Source organism: Cetorhinus maximus, chromosome 13 (genome assembly GCF_964194155.1).
Source record: "Cetorhinus maximus chromosome 13, sCetMax3.hap1.1, whole genome shotgun sequence".
NCBI classification, from domain to species: domain Eukaryota; kingdom Metazoa; phylum Chordata; class Chondrichthyes; order Lamniformes; family Cetorhinidae; genus Cetorhinus; species Cetorhinus maximus.
The window spans coordinates 22,843,429-22,866,707 of NC_135891.1; the positions used below are offsets into that span (position 1 = coordinate 22,843,429).

Sequence of the window (23,279 nt, forward strand, 5' to 3'; positions counted from 1 at the left end):
CTGAACAAAAACCTTTTAGAATGCCTGAAATTATTTGCCTGTGACCCTTGAACAAAAGGAGCTTCCTCGTTATCTCTGAAGAAGCACTAATGACTCCCTTGTGGGCTGCACAGACCAAATGCAAAGAGAACTATACAAAGGCCATCTGTATTTCCCAACCCTGGTTGGCCAATTGGACTCTATTCATCTGTTAGGGCAAAGGACCCCACAACCTTCCTTTAAATTCTTATGGGTTGGAACATTTAACCATCTCAGAAACCCAGACAAGGGATACACATCTCTTGTCAAAGACAATGTGGAGAGGTGGAGAGGTGGGAGTCATGTGATGTGAATATCTAGCTGTTGGAACCAGTTATATTGCCTTGCTGTACTGCAAATTCAGGTGTCTGCCATTTTACTATGTAAATGGCAGCACAGAAAAGGGGCTCTGCTCAGGCTGAATATCTGCCCCCAACTACACTGTTTCTACTGGAACTTCTGTGCCATCACTTACAAGACTGCTGAGTCATCTCTGTGTGCTTATCTCATTATGTGAAGTCAACTCCACTGGAAAAGTGAATTATGCAGCATTGGTTTTCAACCTGTCGACATCCATGAAGGAATACCTCATTTGGCTTTGAAAATGTTGGAAATACTCAGCAGGTCTGGCGACAAGTGTGGAGAGAGAAACAGAATTAATGTTTCAGATCTGTGACCTCTCATCAGAACTGTGAAAAGTTTAAAAAGTGGGTAAAAAACTAAAAGGTCTGTGATCGGGGGAAGGCAGGAGAGATTAAATGACAAAACAGTTCATTGTATAGAGTATAAGGGAGTCATAATGGCACTTTAAAGCCTTCTAGACTCAACATTTGAGTTCAATAATTTCAGGCCATAATCTCTGCCCCCATTTTGTTTCCTTTCTCATTGTAAGTTTTGGTTTTACTCTTGTATTTCTTGAGTTTTTTCTTTTGGATGATTGCTGTTTAGGTAATTCCCCATCTAGATACATCTTGTCCTTTTTTGTCACTTCCTTTGGCCCTGCACCGCCAATTATTTTGTTATTTAATCTCTCCTCTCTTCCATCCCATCACAGACCTTTCATTTTGTTCTTTTTCCACCCCCCCCATTTCTCTTGGTGAAAACCCATTACATTTTAACTTGTTGTAGGGTGTTGGATACCATTCAGTAGGTCTTAATGAAGTCTTGGTAGTCTTAAGCTAGTTAACTGTATGTATTTATTAACTACAAGAACTATGTACATATATAAAGAGTTCAAGCTAGGAGCTGTCTCCATGCTTGCCTGTGCACACAGCTCTGTCCAACACTAGACTAGTCTGGGAAAATAGACTAAGGGGAAGGTAAGTGGATGACCAGTGGCAGATAGTTAAGCAGATATTTCATAACATTCAGTAAACATTTATCCCGGTCAAAAAGAAGGACTCGATGAGAAGAATGAACTACAAGTGGTTAACAAAAGTGGTCAAGGAGAGTATCCATTCAAAAACTAAGGCATACAAAGCAGCACAAACTAGTGGTAGGCCAGAGGATTGGGATTATTTTAGGAACCAGCAGCGGATGACTAAAAAGCAAATAAAGAGGGAGAAAATTGATTCTGAAAGTAAATTGGCAAGAAATATAAATAAAAACAGCAAGAGTTTCTACGGGTATATAAAAAGAAAGAGAGTGGCTAAAGCGAATGTGGGACCCTTGGAGGATGCAACTAGAGAATTGATCATGGGGAACAGGGAAGTGGCAGATACTTTAAACCAATAATTTGCATCGGTCTTCACGGTGGAGGACACTAGAAACATCCTGAAGTTATCAGATAAGCAAAGGGCTAATGGGAGGAAAGATCTTGTAACAGTCTCTATCACGAGCGACAAAGTGTTTGACAAACTAATGGGACTAAAGGCAGACAAGTCACCAGGACCTGATGGCCTGTATCCAAGGGTTTTAAAAGAAGTGGCTGCAGAGACAGTGGAGGCATTAGTCAAAATATTCCAGAACTGACTGGATTCCAGGAGGGTCCCAGAGGATTGGAAAACCGCTGATGTGATGCCCCTGTTCAAGAAGGGAGAGAGACAAAAAGTAAGAAACTATAGACCAGTCAGCCTAACATCTGTCATTGGGAAAATGCTAGAGTCCATTACTTAGAAAAGCTTATTGCAATCAAAGGGTTAACATAGTTTTGTGAAAGGGAAATCATGTTTGACAAATTTGCTAAAGTTCTTTGAGGATATAACAAGCAAAGTTGAAAAAGAGGAACTGGTAGATGTAGGATTTTCAGAAGGCATTCTATAAGGTGCTACATAGAAAGTTATTACACAGGATAGGAGCTCATGGTATTGAGGGTATTGTATTAGCATGGATTGAGGATTGGTTAACACACAAAAGACAGAGAGTCAGGATTAATGGGTCTTTTTCAGGTTGGAAAGACGTAACTAGTGGAGTGCCACAATGATCAGTCCTAGGGCCTCAATTATTTACTAACTATATTAATGAGGGGGCAGACTGTAATCTATCCAAATTTGCTACGATACAAAAATAGGTGAGAGGGCATAGTGATGAGGCCATAAGGAATCTGCAAGGGGATATAGCTAGATTGAGTGAGTGGGCAAAAACTTGGCAGATGGAGTTTAATGTAGGAAAATGTGAGGTCATGCACTTTGGTAGGAAAAATCAAAAGGCAGACTATTATTTAAATGGAGAGAGACTCCAAAAAAGTGCAGCACAGAGGGATCTGGGTGTTCTTGTGCATGAAACACAAAAAGTTAGCATGCAGGTGCAGCAAGTAATTAAGAAGGCAAATGGAACTTTGGCCTGTATTGCTAGGGGATTGGAGTTTAAAAATAGGGAAGTCTTGTTACAACTGTACAGGGTGTTGGTGAGTACTGTGTAGTTTTGGTCGCCATATTTAAGAAAGGATATATTGTCATTGCAGGCAGTTTAAAAGAGATTCATTAGGCTAATTCCTGGGATGAAGGGGTTGACTTATCAAGAACGGCTAAACAGGTTAGGCCTTTATTCATTAGAGTTTAGAAGAATGAGGAGTGATCTTATTGAAACGTTTAAGATTCTGAGAGGGCTTGACAGGATATATGTTGAGAAGATGTTTCCACTAGCAGGGGAATCTCGAACTAGGGGACATAGTTACAGAATAAGGGGACAATCATTTAAAACTGAGATGCAAAGGAATTTCTTCTCTCAAAAGGTAGTGAATATCTGGAATTATCTATTGCAGAGAGTTGTGGAGGCTAGATTACTGTAAGTATTTAAAGAGGAGGTGGATAGATTTTTGAAATATCGGGGAGTTGAGGGCTATGAGGAGCTGGCACGAAAGAGGAGTTGAGGTCTGGGGTAGATCAGCCATGATCTTGTTGAATGGCGGGGCAGGCTTGAGGGGCCGAATGGCCTACACCTGCTCCTATTTCTTATGTTCTTAAACTTATCCCTAGGTGTAGCTCATGTGTTTTCTTCCATCACTGTGTGGGCGGTACTATACTCAGTTCCACATTAACCCTATCCGTGCCAGACCCTTATACACACCGCCCTCAAGTTTTTATCCAATGTATTTCAAGTTATTCTAGTTTACCCCATGTATTTACGTCATAATTAGTAACTCATCTCCTCCCTTCAAGACTCTGAATTCATAGGTTCAGGCACTCTGGAGGCCTCATAACCCTCCCATATCTCATTCACACTACTGTCGAAGGAGTGTTAGGCTCTGTTGTTGCAGGTAAACTCTGCTGATTTGGAGGTTGTTCTGGCATCTGGGTATCTTTTTATCCTCTTTTTCCATTCCTTGGTATTGAACTGCTCTTTGTCGATTCGGTAGTTGTGGTGAGGGGGGGTTGTTGTTCCATTCTGTTTCTTGCGGGGTGGATGAATATTGTGGTTGTCTCCATGTCGTTTTTTTACATCTTTCTTCGTTGTGTGGGTTGTTGTGATGTCTTCTGTGATGGAAGAAGTCCATTCCTGTTGTGAGTATGTGGTTTTATAGTAAGCCCACCTTTGCATTTGGCTGTGTGCTGTGCTGTCGGCAATGGATGGCTGCTACTTGTTTCCAGCATCGTCAGTGCCACTGACATGCTGTCCAGGAGTTGCAGTGTTTGCCCTGTGGTCACAGTGCTGACCTCGTCAACGGTCATCGGAGCCGGAGGCTGAGGCTCTTCTGGTTGTTGGTTGCTCTCTTGTCCATCCTCCACTGGAGATGTTGTGGTAACCATTTGAATGATTGGCCGGTCTGACCAATGAGGGCTTTCCAGCACCTGTAGTGAAAATGGACAAACCCGTTTTGCAAAGAGAGAAGACAGTTCAGAGCTGAAGTCCCAGTCAGGATATTCTTTCTTGTTTGAGCTCTAGGGAACTTGCAGTTTTGTATAATTTATGACACAGTGGTAGTCTTGACCTCTTCTGTCATTTTGAGGAGATTCAGGGCTACAGAGGCATCTCTGCTCAAGAGAGAAAAAGACTGGTTATGGATGCCGTACATTAGCTCGAAGATTTGTTTGCCGCCTTACCTTAGTGGTTCCAGAATCATGCCTATGACCTGAAGTTGGATCCCTCCAGGCCCACAGAGCGCTGTGTCTGTTGTTTGAAGCCAGAGGTCTCTCAGTCACAGTTCTTTGTCCAATAGGATCATAACACTGGCTCCCGTGTCCAATTTAAAATTTGTGAGATGGCTGTTACTGGAAATGTCCTCATTTCAAAATGAAAATCCAGAATCTTTGACCTCCCCAAGAAGCATGGCTGTGTATCCTCTTGGTGTGCAGTCTCGATCTCATGAACATTCTTTGAGCCTTCTATGCATTTAGATGTTTTGATCTTGCGCAGTTTGCCGAAATGTCCAATTCTGTTACATTGGAAGCATTGGGCTGAAATTGCAGGACATTGATCTTGCCTATGGAGGTGCCTTGCTTCACAGCACTGGCATGGCCACTGTACGGGTTGGTTATGGTATTGCTTCCCTTGGCCTCGAGTGTCCCCGTTTCTGTGCTGGTTAACTAACTGGACTGTGGAATTTTTTTTTTCCCAGTTTACTTTCTCCTCTTAAATGGACCTGTGCTGCATACGGAGTTCAGACTGCCTAGCAATCTGGATAGCTTTTCTCGAGGGTTAGATAATCCTTCACTTGTAACATTCTCAGAGTGGTCGTCTGTTATTCCTACAACTATTCTATCCCTAATAAGTCCACATTGTAGATCTCCATATCCGCAGCCTTCAGCCATCCTGTACAGAGCACTAATGAATGAGTCGACAGGTTCTCTGGGCTGTTGGACCCATTATTAAATTTAGCCCTTTCGAAGATTTTGTTACTCCTTAGGCTAAAAGAAACATCAAATGATTTTAGTATGTTTTCAAATTGAACAGATGATTCGTTGAGTCTTTGTCCAGCAACAATGTCATCCGCTATTGGGCCTACCGAGTAAAGCAGTATGTTATCTTGCTGAGCTTCTGTCTTTTTATCCAGACCAGAAGCAATCATGTATCTAAGACATATTTGTCTCCAAAGCCCCCAATTGGGTGATTGATCCGGGCCTTGGATAAGTCCAAATTTTCCTGGAAGAGTGGATTTCTGATCCATGGTTAAAAAATTTTAAAGTGTAGGTTCAACTTTAAGAAGCTGCAGAAATTCAAGATGGTGCTGCCGTTCATTTGAAGACAAAGGATTTACCTGTGCTTGCTGGGCTCCCACAGCAACGGTGCTCATGCTCAGTCTCGATAAAATTTAAACAATGGCTGCTTGGATTGATGAGTTGCAGACTTCTCCATTTCAGCGCTATGCCATAGGGTCATGAAAGCTTCGAATCCTGGCACTTTGCTGGTCTTTAAAGCTGATTCCTTAGTTGCTATTCTTCTGAATTAATTTTTTTTTCCCCTTTTCGGAACGAGCTCAGACACTCTATGTTCAAAAACTCGTTGGTTTTCCAATGGAGTTTTTAAATAGCAATTTCTGACCACTGAACTATTTAAACATTTCTCAGGACTTGCTGTATCCTGGATGTTAGAAGTTTCAGCTAACACCTGCTCAGTCTGCTGACTCTGCACTCTGGGAATTGAAGCTGGATTGCCAAGAGTTTGTGTGCAGTCTTCCGCTGCAGTGAGGAATTTTAAATTTCTGCCTTCAGATTCCAAGCCAGGGAACTTTTCCCTGGGGATTTTCCTCTGCATGTCTGCTTCTCCAACTTTTCTTCAGTTTAGAATGCTTCTTCAAATTTTTTTTTAGTCTTGCAGGATTTCTGTTTTTCTCTGCATTTTTTTCAACGTTCTGGGTTTTTCCACTCACTGCCACCATGTTGTAGGGTGTTGGATACTGGTTAGTAGGTCTTAATGAAGTCTTCGTGGTCTTAAGTAGGCTAACTGTATGTATGTATGCAAGAACTATGTACATATATACAGTGAAGGGTTCAAGATTGGAGCTGTCCCAATGCTTGCTTGTGCAAACAGCTCTGTCCAGCACTAGACTGACCCCTAGGTGTGGGTCATGCGTTCTCTTACATCACTGTGTAGGCAGTACTGTACTTAGTCCCACATTAACGCTATATGTGTCAGACCTTTATACTACATAACTTTTCCCAGTTTTTATGAAATAAGTCATCCCAGCCTGAATTAAACTCTTTCCTGTGGATTGCCAACCCTCTAGGATAGGCCTGGGGTCTCCAAGAATTGAAGATCAATCTCCACGACACTGCTGTGTGCAACCCTGCAGAAGAATCATTGGGTCATTGAGGAAGATTGTTTATTTTTGTCATTTTCTTTGAACATTTCTCTTTACCTGATATAAAAATATTGAAATTGGGGAAAAAAAGGCTGTTTGGCTGACAGCCAGGCATCATCCAATTGGGTAATGAGTCTTTTTACTTTCCAATTGGCGTAGGAAGACAGTACGTTACAATGATGGATGTGTTGGCTGACTAATGGCCGGAGGGTGGAGGCAAGTCAAAACCTCCAGGAATACATTTATGTATCCACAATTGGAACGCTACTCTCTACAGATGCTGTCCAACCTGCCAGGTGTTTCCAGCATTTTCTGCTTTTATTTCAGATTTTCAACATCTACTTTTGACAAGGAACAAAAGATGTGTTCAGAGGAGGATCACATATACAAAGATATTTTGCTTTAACATTGCTAGGAACTTTTTTTTGGGTGTATATTGTTGTCTGCACTTTGAGACCGGCCACCCATCCACCCGCCACCGTTCCCCACCCCCCCACCCCCCCACCCCCACCCCCACCCCCACTTCCCCCTCTGAACTCTGGGCCAGCCATTGCCATGTTCTGATATCAGAGCTGCCAGCGCAGTCACCAGGGGCCCAGGCTGCGGGGAGAGGTTGAGGTCCGAGATCCAGGAGCAGGAACGTAGGGTAGGGATGGGAAGCTACCAGCTGCTGATCAGGTGATGAGCTGTGAGTAACCCGGGACGGGGGAAGGTGGGGTAGAACCGCAAACCTCCTGGCTTGTTCCATGGCCTCTCCTCCCACTGGGCATCTTCCACAGCCCATCCGCAGGTTCCTCGCACAACCCTCCCGGCTTGATTGCCCCCACCACGCCCAGTCGCTTCCATGGGACCCTGCGGGGCAGGGGTTCGGCCTCTGTAAACTGTCAGGAAGGGGTCCAGGCTCTGGAGACAGAAAACCAGAAACAGAATGGGAAAAGAAAGAGACAGAGTGGGAAAGGAGAGAGAAAGAGAGAGAGAGAGTGAGACAGCAGGAAAGAAAGAGAGAGAGAAAGACAATGGGAAATGAGGGTGAGAAAGGAAATTTATTGCTTAAACAAGCAAAAATTTGAGCTGAGTTTCAGGAGTGCTGTGGTTGAGACACAGAGGCTATGCTATTCAGGGCTTGTTTGGGTGATTTATTATCTAGTTTCAATGTATATACTACTTCCATTATATTCGGTGGTTTATTATTCTAGCTAGGAATGCATAGTGCTGAATATGCACTGTATAGTATTCCAACTTGCTCATTGATTTTTCTAGACAAGAAATGTCCAAAGAAACCTAAATCCAACTTTGCCATTGATTCCAATGAGAACCAATGGTTCACAAAGTTGTTTCACTTAAAGTCCGATTTTCAGGATCGCAACCACGACTTTAAGTGGGGACTTAGTGTAGCTGCAGTCCCAAAAGCAGTGCTCTGAAGAAGAGTCATAGGGACTCAAAACGTTAACTCTGTCTTTCTCTCCAGAGATGCTGTCAGACCTGCTGATTTTTCCCCAGCATTTTTTGTTTTTGTTGCAGATTTTCAGCATCTGCAGTATTTTAAAAGCAAAAAACTGCAGATGCTGGAAATCCAAAACAAAAATAAAAATACCTGGAAAAAACTCAGCAGGTCTGACAGCATCTGCGGAAAGGAACACAGTTAACGTTTCAAGTCCATATGACTCTTCAACAGAACTAAGGAAAAATAGAAAAGAGGTGAAATATAAGCTGGTTTAAGGGGGTGGGGGTGGTGGGACAGGTAGAGCTGGATAGAGGGCCAGTGATAGATGGAGATAGCCAAAAGATGTCATAGACAAAAGGACAAAGAGGTGTTGAAGCTGGTGATATTATCTAAGGAATGTGCTAAAAGGTGACATTAAGGGTAGAAAGCAGGACGAGCAAAGTACAGATAGCCCTAGTGTGGGTGGGGTGGGGGGAAGGGATCGAAATAGGCTAAAAAGTAGAGATAAAATAATGGATGGAAATACATTTAAAAATAATGGAAATAAGTGGGAAAAGAAAAATCTATACAAATTATTGGAAAAAAGGGGGATTGGAAAGGGGGTGGGGATGGACGAGAGAGTTCATGATCTAAAATTGTTGAACTCAATATTCAGTCCGGAAGGCTGTAAAGTGCCTAGTCGGAAGATGAGGTGCTGTTCCTCCAGTTTGCGTTGAGCTTCACTGGAACAATGCAACAGGCCAAGGACGGACATGTGGGCATGAGAGCAGGGTGGTGTGTTGAAATGGCAAGCGACAGGGAGGTCTGGGTCATGCTTGCGGACAGACCGAAGGTGTTCCGCAAAGCGGTCACCCAGTCTGCGTTTGGTCTCTCCAATGTAGAGGAAACCGCATTGGGAGCAGCGAATGCAGTAGACTAAATTGAGGTAAGTGCAAGTGAAATGCTGCTCGCCTTCACCAAAAGCAGAGCAACGTGTTAGAAAGAACTACATTCCCCAGAGGGCAGAGCGCGCACAAACCGATGACGTGCCCGTGAGCTGGGGCGCAACTATCGGTGACGTTTACGGCGAGGTTCTCCTCGGAGAGGCGGAGCCGGCCTGGGTTCCACGTCACTGGCGAAGCACAAAGAGAAATAAAGCAGCGGCGGCGGCGGCGGTTTGGAGATTGGTGGTGTTGGGGGGGGGGGGAAAAATAAATAAAATCAATCAGTAGAAACGATGCCGCGTGTTTACGTCGGGAGGCTGAGCTACCAAGTTCGCGAGAAGGACCTGGAGAGGTTCTTCAAGGGTTACGGGAAGCTGCTGGAGGTGGATCTGAAGAATGGGTGAGGGATGCACGGCGGGCAGGCGGCCGGGGACCGAATGGGAGCCCAGCCCGGCTCGGCTCACCCTCCAGAGCCGGCTCCCATTTCACTTCACTCCCATTCGCTCCACACGGTGCAGTTTTTACCCCCCTCTTCCTCCCCTTGCTCTCTGTGGTTAGCGGGAGCTGGTAATGAGCCGGTCGGGAGTCTCCCCGACCGCCCTTCACCTCGCTGCTGAGTGAAGGGGGAGGGGGCGCCGCGTGGTTTGGGGGATAAAATGGCGGCAGGAGGTGGAGGATTTGGGGTGGGGGAGCGAGACAGCGAGGAAGGGGGTGGGGAGGGGAGAGAGCGAGGAAGGGGGTGGGGAGGGGAGAGAGCGAGGAAGGGGGTGGGGAGGGGAGAGAGCGAGGAAGGGGGTGGGGAGGGGAGGGGGAGAGAGCGAGGAAGGGGGTGGGGAGGGGAGGGGGAGAGAGCGAGGAAGGGGGTGGGGAGGGGAGGGGGAGAGAGCGAGGAAGGGGGTGGGGAGGGGAGGGGGAGAGAGCGAGGAAGGGGGTGGGGAGGGGAGGGGGAGAGAGCGAGGAAGGGGGTGGGGAGGGGTGGGGAGGGGAGGGGGAGAGAGCGAGGAAGGGGGTGGGGAGGGGAGGGGGAGAGAGCGAGGAAGGGGGTGGGGAGGGGAGGGGGAGAGAGCGAGGAAGGGGGTGGGGAGGGGAGGGGGAGAGAGCGAGGAAGGGGGTGGGGAGGGGAGGGGGAGAGAGCGAGGAAGGGGGTGGGGAGGGGAGGGGGAGAGAGCGAGGAAGGGGGTGGGGAGGGGAGGGGGAGAGAGCGAGGAAGGGGGTGGGGAGGGGAGGGGGAGAGAGCGAGGAAGGGGGTGGGGAGGGGAGGGGGAGAGAGCGAGGAAGGGGGTGGGGAGGGGAGGGGGAGAGAGCGAGGAAGGGGGTGGGGAGGGGAGGGGGAGAGAGCGAGGAAGGGGGTGGGGAGGGGAGGGGGAGAGAGCGAGGAAGGGGGTGGGGAGGGGAGGGGGAGAGAGCGAGGAAGGGGGTGGGGAGGGGAGGGGGAGAGAGCGAGGAAGGGGGTGGGGAGGGGAGGGGGAGAGAGCGAGGAAGGGGGTGGGGAGGGGAGGGGGAGAGAGCGAGGAAGGGGGTGGGGAGGGGAGGGGGAGAGAGCGAGGAAGGGGGTGGGGAGGGGAGGGGGAGAGAGCGAGGAAGGGGGTGGGGAGGGGAGGGGGAGAGAGCGAGGAAGGGGGTGGGGAGGGGAGGGGGAGAGAGCGAGGAAGGGGGTGGGGAGGGGAGGGGGAGAGAGCGAGGAAGGGGGTGGGGAGGGGGAGAGAGCGAGGAAGGGGGTGGGGAGGGGAGGGGGAGAGAGCGAGGAAGGGGGTGGGGAGGGGGAGAGAGCGAGGAAGGGGGTGGGGAGGGGGAGAGAGCGAGGAAGGGGGTGGGGAGGGGGAGAGAGCGAGGAAGGGGGTGGGGAGGGGGAGAGAGCGAGGAAGGGGGTGGGGAGGGGGAGAGAGCGAGGAAGGGGGTGGGGAGGGGGAGAGAGCGAGGAAGGGGGTGGGGAGGGGGAGAGAGCGAGGAAGGGGGTGGGGAGGGGGAGAGAGCGAGGAAGGGGGTGGGGAGGGGGAGAGAGCGAGGAAGGGGGTGGGGGAGAGAGCGAGGAAGGGGGTGGGGGAGAGAGCGAGGGGGGTGGGGGAGAGAGCGAGGAAGGGGGTGGGGGAGAGAGCGAGGGGGTGGGGGAGAGAGCGAGGGTGTGGGGGAGAGAGCGAGGGGGGAGGGGGGTGGGGAGAGCGAGCGGGGAGGGGGGTGGGGAGAGCGAGCGGGGAGGGGGGTGGGGAGAGAGAGCGAGGGGAGTGGGGAGAGAGGGGGGGTGGGGAGAGAGGGGTGGGGGGAGCGGAGGGCGGGGTGGGGAGAGAGGGAGCGGGGTGGGGGGTGGAGAGAGAGAGCGAGCGGGGAGGGGGGTGGAGAGAGAGAGCGAGCGGGGAGGGGGGTGGAGAGAGAGAGCGAGCGGGGAGGGGGGTGGAGAGAGAGAGCGAGCGGGGAGGGGGGTGGAGAGAGAGAGCGAGCGGGGAGGGGGGTGGAGAGAGAGAGCGAGCGGGGAGGGGGGTGGAGAGAGAGAGCGAGCGGGGAGGGGGGTGGAGAGAGAGAGCGAGCGGGGAGGGGGGTGGAGAGAGAGAGCGAGCGGGGAGGGGGGTGGAGAGAGAGAGCGAGCGGGGAGGGGGGTGGAGAGAGAGAGCGAGCGGGGAGGGGGGTGGAGAGAGAGAGCGAGCGGGGAGGGGGGTGGAGAGAGAGAGCGAGCGGGGAGGGGGGTGGAGAGAGAGAGCGAGCGGGGAGGGGGGTGGAGAGAGAGAGCGAGCGGGGAGGGGGGTGGAGAGAGAGAGCGAGCGGGGAGGGGGGTGGAGAGAGAGAGCGAGCGGGGAGGGGGGTGGAGAGAGAGAGCGAGCGGGGAGGGGGGTGGAGAGAGAGAGCGAGCGGGGAGGGGGGTGGAGAGAGAGAGCGAGCGGGGAGTGGGGTGGAGAGAGAGAGCGAGCGGGGAGGGGGGTGGAGAGAGAGAGCGAGCGGGGAGGGGGGTGGAGAGAGAGCGAGCGGGGAGGGGGGTGGAGAGAGAGAGCGAGCGGGGAGGGGAGGGAGAGGGGTGGGGAGAGAGCGAGCGAAGAGGGGAGGAGAGAGGGGTGGGAATGGGATGGGGGTAGGGGAGAGTGAGGGGGAATGGTGGGGAGAGCGAGGGGGGATGGGGTGGGGGAGAGAGCGAGGGGGCGGGAGCAGAGAGTGAGGGGGGATGGGGCGGGGGGAGGAGAGTGAGGGGGCGGGAGGGGGAGAGCGATGGGAGGGGGCAGAGAGGGGGTGGGGGGGAGGGAGAGCGAGGGAGTAGGGGGGGAGGGAGAGCGAGGGGGTGGGGGGGAGGGAGAGCGAGGGGGGGTGGGGAGAGAGAGGGGGCGGTGGGGAGAGAGGGGGTGGGGGGTGGGGAGAGAGGGGGAGCGGGGTGGAGGGTGGGGAGAGAGGGGGAGCGGGGTGGGGGGTGGGGAGAGAGGGGGAGCGGGGTGGAGGGTGGGGAGAGAGAGCGAGCGGGGAGGGGGGTGGAGAGAGAGAGCGAGCGGGGAGGGGGGAGGGAGAGCGAAGGGGGGAGGATGGGGGTGGGGAGAGGAGTATGGGGAGGGAGGAGGGGTGGGGAGATGGGGGAAGGGATGGGGAGAGGGGGAGGTGAGGGGAGAGCAGAGAGGAAGAGCGAGGAGGGGGGTTGGGGAGAGGGAGAGCAAGGAGGAGGGGGCTGGGGAGAGGTAGAGGGCAAGGGGTGGGGAGGGCAAGGAGGGTTGGGGACACGGTGGGAGGTGTCGGGTGTGGAGAGAGCAGGGAGGGGGTGTTGCGGGGAGGGCAAGGAGAGGGGGTGTCAGGGGAGAGCAAGTTGGTGGGGGGAGCGAGGGGGGGTTGGTGGGGGGGAGGGAGTGTGGGAGAGGGAGAGAGCAAGGAGGGGGGATGAAGGGGCGGGGTTGAGGGGGTCAAACCCAGGTTTTTAAATCCTGCATAAGGCTCGGGGCTTTCTCCCACTCCCACTCTTGCTCTACTTTAATCGTGAAAAGCATTTGCATTTACTTAATATTGAAAATTGCACTTGATGTATTCCCAAGCAAATACAACATAACCTCCTTCATCCTAATTTAGTGTGCTGCTATTTTTGTTCTGAAATATGGAGTAATTATTTTTGCACTCAACTTGATGCCTGTGAACACTGTTTTTCATAATATATTTGTCCATTATTAAACTTGTATCTTTTAGGCATCTGTACTTCCATGTGGATTTTGGCAGCCATAATAATAATCAATTCCATTGTAGATTGGTCACTATTTACATACAGTTAAAACTGTTACCCAAGGTTTCTTTTGCAAATTGTGGCCAGAATCACCCACTGTGTTTAGTATTTCACCAGTTTTTAAACTTATTCTTGGGATGTGGGCCTCACTGGCAAGGCCACCATCCCCCTTGAATCGAGTGGCTTGCCACACCATTTCAGAGGGAAGTTAGAGTTAACCACGTTGCTGTGGGTCTGGATTCACATGTAGGCCAGAACAGGTAAGGATGGCAGATTTCCTTCCCTAAAGGGAATTAGGGAGCCAGATGGGTTTTTTACAATGATTTCATGGTAGCTTTTCAATTCCAGATCATTAATTGAATTTAAATCCCACCAACTGCCATGGTGGAATTTGAACCCTTGGTACCAGAACATTAGCCTGGGCTTCTGGATTACTAGTCCAGTGACATTGCCACTGCGCCACCATCATCTGAGGCAAAACCTGAGGTTATGGAAATATTTGGACAGAACCACACTGATCTCAAACTTGCAGTTTTGATCTGAAGTGCCAAAAAGGTAGTCTGAACATCGAAATTGTAGCATGTGCATAATGATGGGTTTTGGAATAAAGGGAAAATTGTTTTCACTTACTTTGACTCATTAATTAAAGAGCACAAATTTTAAGTTAGATGCCAGTTGTCAAAATAATAAGAGAATTTCTGGGGAAAAAATTATCTGCAGTGTTGGATTATGAAATATTCTACCAAAAATGGTGGGAAAGCAGAACCCATATTGGTTTCTAAAAGGGCAGAGGATATTTGGTAGACACATGGGTTTGGGGAATGGGCAGGAAATAGGACTAAGCGATCCTCTTGTCAGAGAGCTAACGCTGGCTTTAATGATTCTACGAAGAAATCACTTTAAAAAATTACGAATTTGAGGTTTACAACTTTCTCACCTTTTGGCCTTAGTTCACTGACTTTGTAAGTTGCACTTAAAATAAACCTAGTAGCGTTTGTCTTTCTGTCCCCTTTCTGCTCATTTGTTTTCCTTATGTTGAACCAACCTGTAGAAGTCATTTAACTATCAACTGAAGTCCATTTTAAGGGTACAGGAATTGCTAATAGATATAGACCCTGTATGTAAACTGTTCATCATGTGAGCCATGCAAGAGTATTGTACAATGTTTTAATTGATTCGTTTCCCTTCAGTTATGGATTTGTTGAGTTTGAAGATGCACGTGATGCAGATGATGCAGTTTATGAGCTGAATGGGAAAGAGCTTTGTGGCGAGCGTATAATTGTGGAGCATGCACGAGGACCCCGTCGTGATGGGAGCTATGGCGGTGGTTATGGTGGTGGTGGCGGTCGCAGTGAGTGGTTTAATACCTTGCTCAACATAACTTTACGTTTAACTTTTGAATTTGCTTTTAAAAATTTCTAATGGCATTTTTATTGTTTAAATTGTGTAACAATGGAAGTGTTCATCCAAACCTTGTTAACGAGACCTTGATCTTTTAATTGAAAGAATCCAGTGAGGCTAAGATGTCTGCCCGTTCCGATTGACCTTGGCTTTACCTTACAATATGTAGCCTTTGGCGTTTGGCTGACCTAATGGAAGCCATGACGACAGCTGCCTTTGCCATTAGACCCTGGGTGATGAGGATGCCAAGGGTTAGACATTACTGGTTAATCTGAACTAGGTGCCTGTTACCATATGTGTGTTGTACCAAACTTCTAAAATCTGCTAGAATGTAAGTACATAATGTAATATTTAGTTTTAATATTTGGCAAAATATATGCAGACATGCATGGTAACATAATTGTAGCATTTAGTGTAAATACAATCTGAAATTGTAATTATTAACTGAGTTTACTTAATATTCTAATCAATTTACATTTTCATTTAAAATATTACAGATTTGTCATAAATTAAATGATTACTGACTTTCTGTTAAACCTCTTAAGGCGGTGGTGGCTATGGATATCGAAGAAATGGACGGGAGAAATATGGACCACCTGTCCGAACAGAGTTCAGGCTCATCGTTGAAAATCTTTCAAGTCGTTGCAGCTGGCAAGATCTAAAAGTAGGTATTGGGACTACAGATGATTTTCTGGGTAATATTTAACATTGAAGTTTCATTGTTCGCTGACTGCCTTTTTATTTCCACTTCTGAAGGATTTCATGAGACAAGCAGGAGAAGTGACCTATGCAGATGCTCATAAGCAGCGTATGAATGAAGGAGTTATTGAATTCAGGTCTTACTCTGATATGAAACGTGCTTTGGACAAGCTGGATGGCACTGAAATTAATGCGAGAAAGATTCGATTAGTTGAAGACCGGCCCCGCAATCGACGCTCTTCCTCTGGAAGTCGGTCACGGTGAGTGCTCTTTTTAAAGCAAGCATGTTCAGAAGTAAATCTTCTTGTAAAGTTGCATGTATCTGCATCTTTGATAATTAGTTTGTCTCATGGAGATTTTAGTAACTCCTTTAGAAGAATCAGTTTATAAAATCCAATAGACGTTGTGTACAGCAATGCTATCTATACACTGTGGTTTAACATGGTAGAACAACTGAAAGGACTTTTCAAGAGATCAGTCACTGAAATTGAGAGTAGAGCACTTTCAAAATTAAGGCCATGATGAAGTCACTATGTTATTGCAAGTCATGTCTCTCTGCGCTTTCAAGATTTTTGTCTCCCAGGTCTGGATGTTGTTTCAATAGCTTGTGCCTGCCATTGGGAACCTTTTCTTCTCAGTGGTATAACCTTATTACTGCTGGATATCCACATGAACTAATAAGTAATATTAAACTGCAAAGAATTTGCTGTGTTACCTGTCCCAAAATGTATCCTTTTACTTGGGCACTTGAAGCCAATAGTGGTGCTGTCCCCCAGTTGTGATTTGACAGGCTTGACATAAGAGCACAAATTTAACTTTGGCCTGCGAGATCTATATGCTTCAACAGCACGTTGTGACCTTCCTTTTCCATTCAGTGTTTAAACTGATCTGAGTATCATAAAGATGGAGATGATATTTTTACAAAACATACTGTCCTCAAGTAGAAAATGTGATTATTGAGAAGCTTGAGCTGAGGCGCATATTTCAACATAAAATAACTGACAAAGAGAAAGAAACCCCAGTTTTTGTAGCCATATCACTTGTGAGTAATATTTTAATTCACAGATCTAGGTCTCGAAGTCGTCGTCATTCTCGCAGCAGAAGTCGTAGGAGCAGTCGAAGCAGATCTGGTAGTGCCTCAAAGAGCAGGTCACGTTCTCGGTAAGTTAATTATTGAATGACTGTGTAAGGCAGATTTTGTTTTTGGAAGGCAAATTCTGTATCGTATATGTCAGGTCTCTTGCGCTTTTAACTTTACAGAACTTGTTCTTTCAATTTATTTTGATAAATAGTAGAAACCAGTTTCTGATGAAAGGTCAGGAGTCGAAAAGTTAATTCTGTTTCTCCCTCCACAAATGCTGTCAGATCTGCTGAGTATTTCCAGCATTCTCAGTTTTTATTTAAGATTTCCAGCATCCACAGTATTTTTACAATCAAAACATATTTAGATAGTCTGATATAATAGGATGATGTACAATTGGAGTACTTTAGAGATGACCGGGCCATGAATAGAATTCTGGTAAATCCAATATAGTATGGGTATGTCACATGTGACCCTGATCTCTGGCAATCTAGCTGTTAAAATCCAACAAACCCAGTCTCATTTGCTTTCTTAATTGTTGCCCCTTTTTGAATTTTGTAGATTTTGATTTTGGCACGGTTGTGTCGTTGTGATCAGTACATCACCTGTCCCTGTTTAGGGAATATGACTGTTAAGGAAACAATTTGTATTTTGCAGCTGAAGGCTCCATGGTGGGCACCGTGCAGTCCGAAACCAACACCTGTATTATAAAATTAAACCTTATGAACATTTCACTTTTTCATCTTTCTTTGGGGTGCAGTAGGTGGAGAGTTGGGTAGTTAACTGTCAGTCCTTACCCTTAAACCGTTCAAGACACATTACTTTGATAGTAGCTCGAGGATTAGTGTTTATGAGCGATTGGGATTGTGTTCATACTTAAAAATACTTATTTCATTTTGCATTTGAATTAATATATCCAGACATCCTTTGTGAAGTTACTGTTTTGTATCTTTCCAGAAAAAGTTTACTTCATTCCAAATGTAGCATCAACCGCAGTGGATTTAAGAGTTCTTGAAGTTTGCCACAAAAATACCTTGCATGCCTTTCTGTCTCACTATCCTGTTCTTAATTTGCTTAACTAACTAGGAATCAGTGCAAGTGGTTGGAGCTTGACATTTTGCTTAGGAACTTAATTGTTATTGTCTTAAGTTGATGTGTACAGGTTCAATTGTACACGTTCAATGTGTACATACATAAGTGAATATGGAAATAGTCTTGTTTTTCCTCCAGTTAACTAGTATCATAATTGATACTCCTGGTGTCTTCGGGTGTTTCCCCAGCACCCCCTGCCTCCCTACTTGAATTATAATATAAACAGTTCATTAGGCTCAATAATGACATTTTTGCCTAATATTCTCTCATCTGGGGTATTGATTCTAGGGTGTAACTTGCCAGGTACTCTCTGGGACCTTATCTAAGTAGTCGTCATTAGTCAGCAGCAGTGAACATAGAACTTAAGAAATAAGAGCAGGAATAGACCATTTGGCCCTTCAAGCCTGCCCCACAATTCAATAAGATCATGGCTGATATGCTCCAGGCCTCAACTTCTCTTTCATGCCAGCTCCTCGTAGCCCTCAAATCCCCGATATTTCAAAAATCTATCCACCTCCTCTTTAAATACTTTTAGTGATCTAGCCTCTACAACTGTGCAGTAGAGAATTCCAGACATTCACTACCCTCTGAGAGAAGAAATTCCTTTGCATCTCAGTTTCAAATGAGTGTCCTCTTATTCTGTAACTCTGTCCCCTAGTTTGAGATTCCCCCACTAGTGAAAACATCTTCTCAACATCTATCCTTCCTACCAATGTGCATGATCTCATGCTTTCCTATGTTAAACTCATCTGCCAAGTTTTTGCCCATTCACTCAACCTATCTATAGCCCCTTGCAGATTCCTTATGTCCTCATCATAACAGCCCTCCCACCTATTTTTGTATCATCAGCAAATTTGGAGACGTTACACTCTGCCCCCTCCTCCAAGTCATTAATATAGATAGTAAATAATTTCAAGCCTAGGACTGATCCTTGTGGCACTCCACTAGTTCCATCTTTCTAACCTGATAAAGACCCATTAATCCCGACACTGTCTTCTGTGTGTTAACCAATCCTCAGTCCATTACCCCCAACACCGTGAGCTCCTATCTTGTGCAGTAACCTTTTAAGTAGCACTTTATCGAATGCCTTCTGGAAATCCAAATAATTACATCTACCCATTTCCCTTTATCAGCTCCATTTGTTATATCCCGAAAGAAATCCAACAAATTTGTCAAACATGATTTCCCTTTCACAAAACCATGTTGACTCTGTTGGATTGCATTAAACTTTTCCAGATGTCCTGCTATTTCTTCCTTAATAATGAACTAGCATTTTCCTAATGACAGATGTTAGGCTGGCTGGCCTATAGTATCCTGCTTTTTGTCTCCCTCCCTTCTTGAACAGGGGCATCACTCAGTTTTTCAATCCTCTGGGATCATCCCGTGAGTTTTGGAATATTTCGACCAATGGCTGCACTATCCCTGCAGCCACTTCCTTTAAAGCCCTTGGATGCAGCCCATCAGGCCCTGGTGACTTGTCTGCCTTTAGTCCCATTAGCTTGTCAAATACTTTGTCCCTTGTGATAGACTGTTACACGATTTTTCCTCCCATTAGCTCCTTGATTATCTGATATCTTTTGGATGTTTATAGTGTCCTCCACTGTGAAGACCGATGCAAAATGTTGGTTTAAATTATTGCCATTTTCCTGTTCCCTGTCCAGTCGCATCCTCCAAGGGTCCCATGCTTAGTTTAGCCACTCTTTTTATATACCCGTAGAAGCTCTTGCTGTTTGTTTTTATATTTCTTGTCAATTTACTTTCATGATCAATTTTCTCCCTCTTTATTAGCTTTTTAGTCATTCGCTACTGGTTCCTAAAAAAAAAATTCTCAATTCTCTGGCCTACCATTAGTTTTCGCTGCTTTGTATGCCTTAGTTTTTGATTGGATACTATCCTTGACCATCTTTGTTAACCATGGGTGGTTCATCCTTATTGAGTCCTTTTTATCGTGGTCAAATTTTTGCTGAGCGTTATGAAATATCTGCTTAAACGTCTGACACTGGTCATCCACTGACCTTCCCCTTAGTCTATTTTCCCAGCCTGCTTTAGACAACTTTCTTCATACATCAGTAATTGCTCTTATTTAAGTTTAGGACACTGGTTTGAGACCCGAGTTGCTCGCCCTCAAACTAAATTTGAAATTCTACCCTGTTGTGATCGCTACTTCCCAGAGGATCCTTAACTATGATATCTCTTATTAATCCCACCTCATTACACATTGCTAGATCTAAAATAGCCTGTTCCTGGGTAGGTTCTTTAATGTATTGCTCTAAGAAAAAATCCCTGATGCACTGTACAAATTTGCCTTCCATGTTACACCTGCCAATCTGAGTGGTGTTGGGGGTAGCTTTCAGGGCTAAACTTGATCCTCTCTTTACTGGGTATTGTACTTCTATATGTCCAGTGAGAACTGCTGAAAAGTAGTCAACTGGGAGCCCTTGGTGACTGCCTTCTTTGGCTTTGCTGAAGATTGGAGGGGGGGGCGGCTGGTGGTTGCGTGGGGGAGGGATAATTCCAGTGCTAAGGCAGATATCAGTTAGCTCAGCAAAGCACTTTTTGATTGCTATGCATTTGAGAGAAGAAAATTCTCACCTCCGCCTTAAACGATAAACCTCTTATTCTTAAATTGTGTCCCCTGGTTCTAGTCTCTCCCACAAGTGGAAACATCCTGTCAGCATTCACCTTGTCAAGTCCCCTCAGGATCTTGTATGTTTCCGTAAGATAACCTCTCATTCTTGTAAACTCCAATAGATATAGGCCTAACTATAAGGTAAGCCCCCCATCCCAGGAATGTGTCAAGTGAACCTTCTCTGAACTGCTTCTAACACAATTGTATCTTTTTCAAATAAGGAGACCGAAATTGTACACAGTATTCCAGATGTGGTCTCATCAATGCCCTGCATAGCTGCAGTAAAACTTCCCGACTTTTATATTCCATTCCCCTTGGAATAAATGCCAACATTCCATTTGCCTTCCTAATTGCTTGCTGTACCTGCACTAACTTTGTTTTTGTTATTCATGTACCAGGACACCCAGATCCCTTTGTACCTCCAAGTTCTGCAATCTCTTTCCATTCTTCCTGCCAAAGTGGACAAGTTCACATTGTCCCACATTATACTCTATCTGCCACATTTTTGCCCACTCCCTTAATCTATCTATTTCACTTTACAGACTCTCTACCTCTTGTATTAACTACTGTAAATCATTTGCATTCTTTTTGATTTGGATTTTTGTCTAATCTTTCACAACTGTCTGTCTTGCTAAATTTATTATGCAAAAAGACATGGATGCTTTCAAATTCAATGATAACTTTTCTTTGTATTTCTGACTCCAGATCACACAGCAAGGACCATTCCAGGTTCAAATCAAAGTCTCCAGAAAGGAAATCTAGATCCAGAGGTAACTCCAAAGCCATGTCTGATAAGGGCTCCCGTTCCCGGTCTCCAAGCAAATCGAAATCTGAATTGAATAATAAATCACACAGCAGATCTAGATCCCCTCAAGTGAATGGTAAAGGAGATGCTAAATCAATGTCTCGTTCGCGTTCAAAGTCCCGCTCAAGATCAAGAGAAGCACCTCTTCCTATGTCACCAGTTAAATCAAAGCCAAGATCAGAAAACATGTCTCCACCCAACTCTCGTTCTAGATCAGTATCTAGGTCCCGATCTAGATCGATGTCCAGGTCCAGATCTGGCTCTAAGGATTAACAAGAAACTTCTCACGAACGCTGAATTCGAGCTGGATGTTTTCCTTAAAATAGTTGTACATGTAAATGCAACTTTGAGACTCTAAATTTTTTCAAACTGGTGTTTTTCTTTCTAGTGTAGAATACAGTATAGGGATGATTGTATATAAACCTTCATTACTAAATTCTGTTGAGCAATAAATGCAAATATGGCAGTTGCTTTTTTCTTCTATTAATAACCTTTTTGAATTGTATTATTTGAGGGTAGCTTTGATTTTATTTTCCTATTTTATTGCCGGGGTATTGCACAAGGTATTGTGCGTGAAGAACTGTCATAAAACATCTTGATAGTTGCACTTTATTTTAGTGCCAAAACTCTAATTTTTAAATATACAAGTAATGCTATTGAACTTCGACTTTAAAAGTTTGAATAAACTAATTCAGCTCCATGGCATGACTTTGTATGCAGCAGGCATAGGAATACTTTTATGGAGGTGGCAAGGTTATAATTGTGTATAATGCTTCCTGAAGTATTTAATGTCATGCTTATGTACCCCAATCTATGGTGGTTGGTGTATATGTAGTTAAACCATACATATTAGCAATGTAATCTTGTTAAGCTTACATAATAGCTGTCAAGAGCTTTGTAGGCTTAAATGACTTCTAAATAAAGTTGCACATATTGTATGGGACACATTATTTACAGTTGAATATGCACAACCCTCCACTTATAATGAAAGTAAACTATTCTAATTTAGATTGTTGATGTTTGTGCAGACCAGCATTACAGATGCATGATTTTTTTTTTACACCTGGAACATATTTGAAATGTGCATGGTTTCAATAAAGCATTTTATTGCAACTTTTGTAATTTTATTTCTTGAGGGTTTCATTGCTTTGTCTTAAATGTTTAATAAGTACATATATTGGTATGAGTATAACAATCTTTTTAAAGTTAAATTTTTCAAATTATTTGAAGCAGGGATGACTATTTGTTGGAGCATCTAGTTAAGATTTTCAGTATAATGAAATTAAGAATTCCTGGGATGAAATTATGGAAGCTTACACAAGTGCTATTTTTTTCAAAGAGGAATTTGGAAAGTACCGTGTATAGTTGACAATTGTGCGTGTGTGCTGGAATAGATGCTACAACCCTCAGCCTCTTCTAGCCATGTACCCATTGTAACTTAGTGCAGGATGAAATGTGCAACACCATGTTTTTACAGATGTAATGTTCACTACTGGTGGCAAAACATCTTCTGTTAAAGCAAAATCAGATTTCTTCTCTGGCAAAACATTGATTTATATAATACCTTTCAGGCAGAACAATATTTGGCTGAGCAGAATCTAGAATTCAGAAAGAGTAAAATGCCACTCACTTTATCAATCTTTGTAAAGTAGTTAATGTAAATTTGGGAGCAACAGTTGACTCATGCATTAATTTCTCTTTTCCCATAATGGGTGAACAGTCTTAGCTGAAGCTGCGATAAAGCTCGGCAGCAGGTGATTTGTAGGGCAGAGGGAAAACAGTTTTGCTTTTTACTGTTTTAAAAAAAATAGTGTTTGCTTCTTGCTTTGTACTAAGATCGGAAAAACCTTATTTACACTAGCTTTTATCTTGAATAAAAAAGTTTTGTCAGTTGAAACTTGGGTTTGAATTTTAATTTTTTTTAATATTGCATTTTCTTGCAGTGTCACTTTCTCAGCTCAAGTTTCTGTCTATTAAACAATTGAATTTCATTTTTGCTGTACATGGTTCTGTAAAAATAGTTTTAATTCATTCTTCGGATTTGGGTGTTACTGGAAAGGCTGGTATTTGTTGTCCATCTAAGTGTCCTTGAGAAAGTGGTTGTGGCTCACATTGAACTGTTGTAGTCTGTGGTGAAGAAGCCACAGCTCTGTTATGTTGATAACTCTAGGAATTTGACCTGCTGGTAAGGAATGATCAGCAGCATGTGTCCAAGTCTGAATGTTGTGTGACTTGGGAGCTTATGATATCCTGAGTGGTAGGGATGACATGTTTAGGTGGTGCTGCTAAAAAGACCATGCCAAGTTGCAGAATGCCAATGGTGGATGTGTA

At 45.5% G+C, this 23,279-nt stretch overlaps 1 protein-coding gene across 1 annotated transcript; it reads left to right on the forward strand.

Annotated features, from left to right (window-relative positions):
- The first annotated feature begins 9,234 nt into the window (after positions 1-9,234).
- LOC144688486 (serine/arginine-rich splicing factor 6-like) lies at positions 9,235-22,845 on the forward strand. The gene is made up of 6 exons (XM_078555107.1): positions 9,235-9,464; positions 14,432-14,592; positions 15,188-15,306; positions 15,399-15,601; positions 16,407-16,502; positions 20,849-22,845. The coding sequence occupies exons 1-6, from the start codon at positions 9,358-9,360 to the stop codon at positions 21,219-21,221; spliced, it is 1,059 nt and encodes a 352-aa protein (XP_078411233.1). The 5' UTR covers positions 9,235-9,357; the 3' UTR covers positions 21,222-22,845.
- Positions 22,846-23,279: the final 434 nt, after the last annotated feature.